Source organism: Corapipo altera, unplaced genomic scaffold, assembly GCF_003945725.1.
Source record: "Corapipo altera isolate COAL_440 unplaced genomic scaffold, ASM394572v1 60094, whole genome shotgun sequence".
Taxonomy (NCBI): domain Eukaryota; kingdom Metazoa; phylum Chordata; class Aves; order Passeriformes; family Pipridae; genus Corapipo; species Corapipo altera.
The window spans coordinates 86,328-96,495 of record NW_020885123.1 but is presented as its reverse complement, the minus strand read 5'-3'; the positions used below and the strand labels follow the sequence as shown (position 1 = coordinate 96,495).

Sequence of the window (10,168 nt, the reverse complement as noted above, 5' to 3'; positions counted from 1 at the left end):
GGCAGCCCCAGCTTGCTTCATCTTAAAATGTCACAAACCTTTCTTCACCACTGAGCATGGGTGGTTTAGAAACAGTATGCTCCCTGTGCCTGGATGCTACTCCTCACATGGCATGGCAAAATGGGTTTGGCCATCAGCCCTCAGCATTGCTGGCAGAGCCAAGCATATCAGCAATAACTGCATCTTGAGTGGACCTTTAAATTGTGATATGCAACACACCGCATTATTAGTGCCTGAAACCCGGCCTGCATGTGGGTGTACAGCTGCCACCCCTGCAAGAGCTGCTGCCTGCTCTCCACAGGCAGTCCTTGCAGTGTGCAGTGGCACCCCGTGGCTGTGGCAATGCAGACAGCCTATCAATCTCATTGTGATATCACGATTTCTCAATTAAAAGTATGCCTATGTTCGACACATCTCCTCACTTTAGCATCGAGAAGGGCAACCCTTGCTGTGGGGAACGCTTAGCCCTAGCTTCCCGCTGCCTGCGGGCACAGGCCTCGCGGGTGATTGCAGTGCCAGCCAGCAACACGAGAGGCTTCAGCTTCCAGGCGATGCCGCTTCTCGACACCGGTAGCCCTAGGCCAGCTCCTCGCACTGCGCCGGTGCTGAGGGGAACACCGCCGCTGAGAAGCGCCCTGCGCCCGCCTTTCCCCCCGTTCCCGAAATCCATGTGAATCTCCAGTATTTTTCGGGGAAGGTGGTGGCGTAAAAACGCCCCGGCCCCCTTACTCTGCCCCACAACCTTCGGGGACTGTTTCTCCCATCCTGCCGCCTTGCCCTGCCGGCAGGGCCTGCCTGCAGAAGCCTCGCCCCTCAGGGCGCCGCTAACCCCACCTAGCCCTGCCCCACCGAACAGCAAAGGTTTGTTCCCGGGGAGGGCAGGAAAGTGATAAATGCTGAGTTCACTTCCAGGTTTTGGGTGGGTAGCTCCTCCTCCGCTAGTATTGTGGCACGGGCGCGCGCTAAGAGCAGGCTCGGCCCTTGGCTCAAGATGGCGGCGGCGGATAAGCAGAAGCACGAACACGGACGGGTGAAGATTGGGCACTATATCCTGGGCGACACGCTCGGCGTCGGTACCTTCGGCAAAGTCAAGGGTGAGTGACGGGGAGAGGGGCCTTCGCCTTCCCCACGGAGTGGCATGGCTGCGGAGGTAGCGCGTTGGGGGGGTATTTTGGGCCGACCAGCGGAGTCTCCGTTGCCGGCTGAGGGACGCGGCCGCCTGCGGCCGCCTCACAATAGCCGGTCCTCTGGGGCTGGGGTCAGGTGACCGTTGAGGCCTTTCCGGGGCTAGGGGGCGTTTTGGGGCTGGGCTGCTGCCCTAGTTCGGGCTTGGTCCCGCTCTGTTTTCCGCTCAGTGTTGGGGGGGGGGGGGGGGGGGGGGGGGGGGGTCTGAGTTTCGTGGGGGGCGGTACCTGGCCGTACCCGCCAAGCCAGGTAGGTGACCGGGATATGGCGGCCCTAGCACCGGGGGCCTACGGGGGCGGTACCCGGCTGTACCCGCCAAGTCGGGTAGGTCACCGGGATATGGCGGCCTCAGCACCGGGGGCCTACGGGGGTGGGAAAGGGGCTGGGGAGAGCGACTGTAGGGTTGACGTGTTTTTGGGGCAACCGCGAGAAGGCTGTTAACTGGAGCCTCGCCCCCAGACGCAGTGGCTACAGGGTGGCGGCCAGGGGCTACATTCTGAATGCTGTCAACCGGGCGTGGTGTTGAGGAAATAGCGTCTGGTATGCTGTGAACGTTTTTCAGGAAAGGGGAGTTGTATTAGTTGACCTCTCGGGGATTGGGACTTGCAATGGGAAATAATCGCTGGAGGAGCAAAATTTTTCTCTTCTGTATTTACGGAAACAATTCTTGGAAGCTAATTATGCTGCATTTATTTAAAACGTCATCGGATATGTAATGAAAGTAGGCAGTCTTAATTCTTGAGCTGTCTGTATGCTTTGCTGCACAAATATTAATACTTGATGCCCTTATAAGGAAGACAAGCTTTCTCCCTCTATAAGGGGAGAAATAAGCATAAAAAGATGGGCCTGAGATTATTGGATTAACTAGCAACACAGCTGACACAGATGTGAAAAGACTGTGATAAAAACGGTTGACCAGTGATTTTCAAAGGGACTCTTTTTCAGCACAGACTTAAACAGCTTCTCCCAGTAGGGGTGCAGATGCCTTGCAGTAAGCTTGAAGCCTAGTAGAAATAAAATAGAAATTAAACTCTCCCTTGATGCCATTCAGCACAGGTGAATAAACTCTGTATTATCTTAAACTATTCCTGTTGTGTTGTTTGTGAGAGTTGTTGAAATATTGGGGTATGCAAATTGAAAACTGTTTCATAAATGAGTTAGACCAGATTCAGGTTGTATTCTTAAAATAAGTTTGTGGGGGTTTTTTATAGTTAACCTAGTGGATTGTTCATGTACCTAGTATAACCAGTAAAAAACCTGTTGTATCCAATGTGTTAGCTGTCTTTTAACATGATATCTTTTTTTCAGTGTAGATGTTTCTATTGTACATTCTTTGTACAAACTCTTTCAACTGTTGGCGTGTTCTGAAGAAATGACTAATGTTTCAGCAGTCTGTTACCATGTTTCATTTCAAATTTTCCTCCTTTAAGTTTAAATTCTTTCTCCCAGAATTAGCATTGGATTAGGAGCATCTCTTTGTATGATTGAAGAAAGTGAGTGAAGAGCATAGATTTTCCTCTCTAGAAATTGAAAGTGATGTCCTGGACAGTGTTCTGCATAATAGCAGAACCAAATCATACCTGGAAGTTGCTTAACTTCTGGCATGCTATAGAAGATAAGAATATATTTGACTCTAAAACTATCTAGGAAAGCAGTAGAAGAATATCTTGAGACTAAAGCCTGTTGACTCCTGGTTGGTTTTTTTCAGGGCCGGCTTATAAAGTGACTCCACCATCCCCAGCCGATGGGGAGCAGTGTGTGAGCCAGCATAGATAGGATGCAGGAACAACCACAAAATCACAGCTGAAGTGCAAAGAGTATATTTATTTTCATTACCTCATCAACTGGGAGATCCCCAAAGCAACACCTGGGCAGAGGCACACAAGCAGGGATGAAGGCACCACAGAGCTCAGTCCAGGCTGGAGGATCACTGACCCTGCTGTTTTCACCTGTTTATCACGGATTTGCACAGACATAGTTTACCACTGTGCTTTGGTCTTTCCTATTGCAGGGCAGGAATCAGCATGTTTGGTAGGGTGCCTCTTAAGTTTATCGCAGGCCTATTTTATCTAAATGCAGATGTTCTATTTGTCAAACACACAAGGCTAAACAACAATTAACATGATATGTATTTTTCTACACCTCAACTGCAGGTCACTTGAGCATGTTTGCAATCCTCATTGTCAATCTTCTGTTATTTTTCCACGTTCCACCCTCTTGCTCAAGGGACAGTTTCCACTGGGGCTGGCAAAGCTGGAGGTGTCCATTTGAACTTGTTGGGTGTAGGGTAATGTCATTTACAGGGGCATGTAATAAACCCATATAGAAAAAGGAATAAACATATTCATACAATCATAAAATCATAGAATGCTCTGGGTTGGAAGGGACCTTAAAGACCATCTAGTGCCAACCCCCTTGCCGTGGACAGGGACACCTTTCAATACACCAGGTTGCTCCAAGCCCCATCCAATCTGGCCTTGAACATTTCCAGGGATGGATGCCACAACCTCTCTGGACAACCTGTTCCAGTGTCTCACCACCCTCACAGTAAAGAATTTCTTCCTAATATCTAATCTAAACCTACTCTCAGTTTGAAGCCATTCCCTCCTGTCCTGTCACTACATGCTCTTGTAAAAAGTCCTTCTCCATCTTTCTTGTTGGCTTCCTTCAGGTACTGGAAGACCACAGTTAGGTCACCCCAAAGCCTTCCCTTGTCCAGGCTGAACAATCTCAATTCTCTCAGCCCTTCCTCATAGGAGAGGTGCTCTATCCCTCTAATCATCTTTGTGGCCTCCTCTTGCTCCAACAGGTTGATGTCCTTCCTGTACTGGGGACCCCAGAGCTGGATGCAGCACTGCAGGTGTGGTCTCATGAGAGCAGAGCAGAAGGGCAGAATCACCTCCCATGCCCTGCTGCCCATGGTATTTTGCTGCAGCCCAGGACACGGTTGGCTTTCTGGGCTGCAAGTGCACACCTTGCACTTGGTCTTATTAAATCTCATGAGATTTCCATGGACCCACTTCTTGCACTTGTCCAGGTCCCTCTGGATGGCATCCTGTCCTTCAGGTTTGTCAACTGCACCACTCAGCTTGGTGTCATCTGCAAACTTGCTGAGGGTGCACTCGATCCCTTTGTCTATGTCATTAATGAAGATATTAAAAAACACTGGTCCCAATACAGACCCCCGAGGGACACCACTTGTCACTGATGTCCATTGGGACTCTGAGCTGTTGACCACGACCCTCTGGATGTGACCGTCCAACCACTTTCTTATGCATCTCCCCATCAAATCCATCACTCTACAATTTGGAGAGAAGGATGTTTTAGGGAACTGTGTCAAAGGCTTTACAGAAGTCCAGATAAATGACATCTGTAGCCCTTCTCTTGTCCACTGATGTAGTCACTCCATCATAGAAGGCCACTAGGTTGGTCACAATAGTGCTTTGAATCAGGTGTCCCACTGTTTTGCAGACAGGCAGGGTACTCAACAAAGCAACTGCAGACTAGTCATTGTATAATATGAACAGTTTATTAAACAAGCACAGTAAAATGAATGGGATATATATATAGTACAAAAGGAAATTAGCATTGCATCAAATCATTACTGCATAGAGAGAGAACAGTGATTAAGAAGAAATATGTCACCACTTACCACCTAATGCTCAACATCCAGGCCCACACTTCAGCTGGGAAGCCAGGAGTCTCTGGTAACTGGGAGAATTCCTACATGACATGTCCACCCATAGGTGAGGCTTCAGATCGACTACAAGAGGGTTCCCCCTTTTGATACGCTTAGAAACAAAACCAGCTTTATGCCAGGTCTGTAACTATCCATCCGTGTGGACATGCAGTTTCTCATGATCTTGAAGTTGGCCATACCTAGAGCATTGACCAGGTGCCCTGGCGTGGCCAAATGTGGAGGTCATGGAACAGCTGCACACGTTTCCTACCTTTTCCCAACATATAGTCATAACAATTATATACTTTATTGAATACACTTTATCAAAGACATACTTTATCATGTTTCTCATAGTCATGAGCAGGGGTCAATTCTCAGTTAAGTTCTCATCCATTACACTCACTCATCCTGCCAGGGAATTAAACCATTCAGCTGACCAAGCACCACCAGTAGATTGTTTCATTTGATGCAGTAAGTCCTGGAGATGTTGAATGTTGTCCTCTATGGTGGCTGATTCATCAGTTACATTGAAGCAACACATGCCTTCAAAATTGGAGCAGTGTTTATGGTGTTGAAGAAGGAGACAGTCCACCACCACCTTGTTGTCGCAGTCCGAAAGGAAGAAGGGACAGGACATGAGGAAGGGTGCAAGCAGACTTCTCTATTCAGGCGTGTGCTCGATTCTTAAACCTTCCCGCCAGGGAAAAAGGGGCAGAACAAAGGGTGGGCTATCAGACAGACAAACGGGGCAGCAAATCAGAACAGGGCACAGGCAAAAGGGGGAGGAGGAAGCCTGGGCATGTGCAGTTGTGCACTGTGTAGCATGGATACAGTGAAACCACATAATAACAGTAAAGTCCATATGAAAGTCCTGCCAATTGCTGTATGCTTTTCTCCATGCCTGGAACTGTTCCCATCCTGAATCTTGCTTCTCTACACCACCTGATTTTGTAATGTTCCTTGGCATACAGTCATTACCTACTCAGAAAGAATAACAATGAGGAACATTAATATCAAAAGCACTTACATGGTATAATTCTGTAATATAGCTATTGGGATTGGCGCACCAATGAAACATGTTTTCAAGAGATCTGCAGCTGTTTATCCTCCCTCAATACAAAAGGCAGACAAATTAGTTACAGTAGAGGCCAACTGAATCCAAGTATTTGCATGTTGATCTCACAGAAATATATCCAGTGCATGTGCTTGTAGTACAAGACTACAAAGCATGATGAACCAACCTTGTGTTAAGGGAGGAAAACAGGAATGTAATTTCCTTCCTGTAATACATATGCTGTTGCTCCAGCTCCTTCAGCTACTATTGCTCTGGGTTTGATAACCTGATGTGGGGTAATTGCCCATACAGATTGAAGAGTTTCAATTTGATGTTGGGTTTGTGACACCAGTAACACTGTTCAAATGCTATCTCCTCTAGAAAAAGCACAGTTATTCATTGAAGATACCCCAAATACAAGAACTTGAGAATCTGATATCAACAGAGGATGTAAAATAAGAGAAGTTGGGGTACAGAACCATATGACATTCTGGGGGGTTATTCTATGAATCTTCATGTCTAGACTATTAGGTTGCAGTTCCACGATGCAATCTGCTGGTGTAAACAATTTCCTTTGCCCTCTAGGTAATATTTTGGGAGAGATACCATCTGGAAGAAATTCAGTCTGCCATGTTTTGTACTGGATGTGTTGCGATCTGATCATAGGATGTTTGATTATGAATACTCCAGCTGTTTAACAAGAAAACCCTGCTTTAGTAAGATGTGAATGCCACTGTTGTAAAGTTTTAGTACTGGTTAGCTTTTTTAATTGTTTCTTCAACATTTCATTCATTCTTTCAGTCAAACTGTTAGCTTGGAGGTGGTAGGCAATGTGGAATATTCAATCTATCACTATCCCTTCAGCCCAATCTTGGAAGTTATGTCCACTAAAGTGTGTCCCTTGGTCACTTTGCATTTGGTGACGAGGTCCATATTGAAGAATGAGTTGTTCTAGTACTTTAATTGTGTTATGTTGATTAGCATATTTGGTGGGTTTAGCAAAAAAATTGTCCTGATGCTGTATCCACAGTGGTGAATACATATCACCACCCTCTTGACATGGGCAGGGGGGCAATGTAATTGACCTGCCACATATTTGAGGCTCGCTGACCCTGTTTTATCTTTGCCCATGTCCTATATAATGTCCTTAAATGTAGCTGAGTACAAACAGTACAATTACGTGCACATGCTTTATAAATGTGAATGACAACAGAACAGAAAGCATTAGCAAGATCTATCACCACCTTCCAGGGTTGTAAATACTTGCTTATTTTTTCTATGAGGGTAACCATGTCTGGCACTGTAACTGCAAGGGGGAGATGACTTTATTCAATTCTCTATAATCTACAGTCATTCTCCAAGTGCCATCTGTTTTTTTAACAGGCTGCCAAATAGGATTGTTAAAAGTAGTCATGGTTTCCTTAACAATTCCCACTTGTTGAAGTGCCTGAATGGTTTGAGTAATTTTCTGTTTTCCCCCAGGGAATACGATATTGTTTTGCAGTTACCACTTTGGCAGGCACAGGCAGCACAACAGGATCCCACTTGGAGAATCAGCCCAAGACTCTTAAAAATTCCACTTGCAAAGTCCCGAAGCAGAAGTGACTGTCCTAGTTAGAACAGCTGGGCCCAGTTCATCACTGGATGGGTGTAACCCAAAACTGTGTATTCTATAGCCTTCCATGCCATTTCCCAGAAATTGCTGTCAATAGACTATTCGCACCCTCTGCCCAGAGCAACCTGACTCATCAGGCTACAAACTAAGTGCTAAGAGGCCTTCGAGATAGAAGGGTGTTTTTGTCCTCACGCCCATTAAGGAAGCCCCCCGCCCTGAGGGAAGTACTGAACATTCCTGCCTGAACTGGAGAATATATAATCTTGGAGTCTTGGGACTTTTGGAACCACTCGTGGGATCCAGAGGAAGACTGCAGATCACTGCTCTCAACCAGACTGCAACCACCACTCTTGACCAGACTGCAGCAGCACTCTCACCAACAGGTTTTTCCCTCTCCTTTTACTTTGGACTCAGGGGGGCCAAAGAACACCACTCTGTTCATGCCCCAGGGTGCTGGGTTATATATTTGGGCTTTGTGGGTTAAAACCAATTGTTTGTCTGTATAATTGTACTTACTGTATTATTTTATTAAATTATTATTCTGATTTATAATCTCTCTTTTGAGTTGAGTTCATTTCCCCTGCTGGTTTACCTTTAAACCAGCACAGTGACTGTTTAAAGTTTCAACTGTTCGTCCTGCCAACATATCAATACCCAAGATAGATTTTTTTAACTGGGGCAGTTAACATCGTTGTGGTAAATGGAGTGGCATTTCCTATTGTTAAGGTAACCTTAGCTCGGAGGGCAGAGGTTAGATTTCCCCTCAGTCCACAGATCTGTGGAGTGGCTTCTTTATTAGCAATATCACTATATAATACAGTAACCTCAGCTACTGTATTCACCAGAGCTAACATATGTAATATCTCCCCAGACCACCACTTTATAGTTAAAGGAACATAGGGACATTGGTTCCCTCTCACAATAAGAGGCTACAGTGGTGGCAATTTTGGGGAACCTGCTGTCGCGGGGAGGAGTGGTGAATCCGAAAAATCCAGTATAAAGAACTGCTCACAGTCTTTTGGATCTTTGAGCAGCAAAGGTATTTATTGACAGTGCCGGGAGCAAGTGTGGTTTGCACCACAAAGAACTTGCTCCAAGGTTTCACACAAAATCAGTAGTTTTTATACAATTTTCATATATGATTAAATGCATATTCATGTGATTACAACATCTATCTATACATATTAATAACAGGCGGAGTATAGATGGATCTCAGGTCGGGCTTGGGGTGGTGCTTCTCTTGACCCTCAATTTTGGTTGTACATCCACTCTTCCTCCCGTGGGTCTGGGGGCTTAATCTCATCTTCCTCAGCTTGACCTTCCTTCTTTTCTATTGTTCTCAACCCGCTCACTGAAGCTTGGAGAAAGCCTTGGCTCCAGGCCTGTTTCTCCTATTCAAATGTCTACTTTATCTTATTGCATCCTAATTTATTACCTCTAGGCCTATTATATGTTTCTTTTACCATTCTTTTAAGTTTTGGTCAGTAGGTAGAACAGAAGGAGCACAGATCATTTATATGTTGTTAGCTCCTTAGCAGGCCCAGATTTCTCAGTTAACTCTTTTGGGCCTGGCTTCTTGTTTCAGCGTGTGGTGGGGGGAAACAGTTTTCCCCCTGAAATTATAAAATGGTAAATCCCCAGGGGGTGGTGACCCTTGGGGTTTGGTTGAACCAATGAATGCTTTTGCAAAATATAAACATATCACAAGCAGAACGGAAGAGAAGGTAGTGGTAGTTGTTGTTGGAGAGGTAGCCATGTTCTGAGGCCACGAGGAGAAGGGGCAGGAGCCCCCTGGGGGGCTCTGGCCCCCCCAGCCCCGGTTGGGGGCTGCAGGGACTTGGAACAGTGTAAGACTGGGCTAAGTGTCTGTAGCTGAGCCGGGGGATGTTTCTCCATTGAGAGCCACAGCAAGAGATACTGAAAAGCGGCGGCAGAACAGCAGTGGACGGAGAAAGTGGCAGAGAGCCAGAAGAGATAAGACCAAGCAGCAACAACAGGCATGCAGCAACACAGAGAGAACTCCTGGAATAGAGAGCCGAGAGAGAGCCAGCAGCAGAGAGAGAATTAGGCTCTACAGAGAGGGAGAGAAAGTTGGGGTAAGAACTGAAACAAAACCCCAAACCCCTCTGAGACCTCCGAGAGAGAGGAGGATGATGAACTCTTACTTGAAAGAGTCTTGAAGTGCTACAGCACTGCAGAAAGGAGCTGAAAAGCTCCGAGAAGGAATGTGGAGGGGGATGACCTTGCCCCCCCCCGCTGCTTGAGACAGAGCACAGAGCTCTGCAAAGGGGCTTGAATCCCCTGAAGATACGGACCATCACAAAGACCCCTGAGCTTCGTTGATATGACCGTGGTGAGACGACCTTGTCCGGGTGAACGTAGCCCACGGAAGATAAGACCCTCGCTTGGAGACGAGTGGCCGAGGGGGCTTGGATACCCTCTTGTGTGTACTGGCACAGATCCAGCTACAGCTGCTGCATGGAAGAGAGAGACAGAACCTGCTACCTTAGAGACTGCTGCTCTGAGAGCAGAAAGGATCTTTTCCTTCTTCCCTCCTGGACTTTTATTTGGAAGGGAGAAGAGATTTGATCCATTGTAAATAATTTTATGTCATGGTAGAGATAGCTAAGATTGT

The 10,168-nt window shown here is 46.5% G+C and overlaps 1 protein-coding gene across 1 annotated transcript in view; it reads left to right on the top strand.

The window, feature by feature from the left end:
* The first annotated feature begins 976 nt into the window (after positions 1 to 976).
* Positions 977 to 10,168, top strand: part of LOC113960424 (5'-AMP-activated protein kinase catalytic subunit alpha-1-like) — a 28,689-nt gene continuing 19,497 nt past the window's right edge. The window contains exon 1 of the mRNA XM_027669987.1: positions 977 to 1,094. Within this exon, the coding sequence (XP_027525788.1) occupies positions 992 to 1,094 (103 nt within the window). The 5' untranslated portion in view covers positions 977 to 991. The remainder of the gene's footprint in view (positions 1,095 to 10,168) is intronic.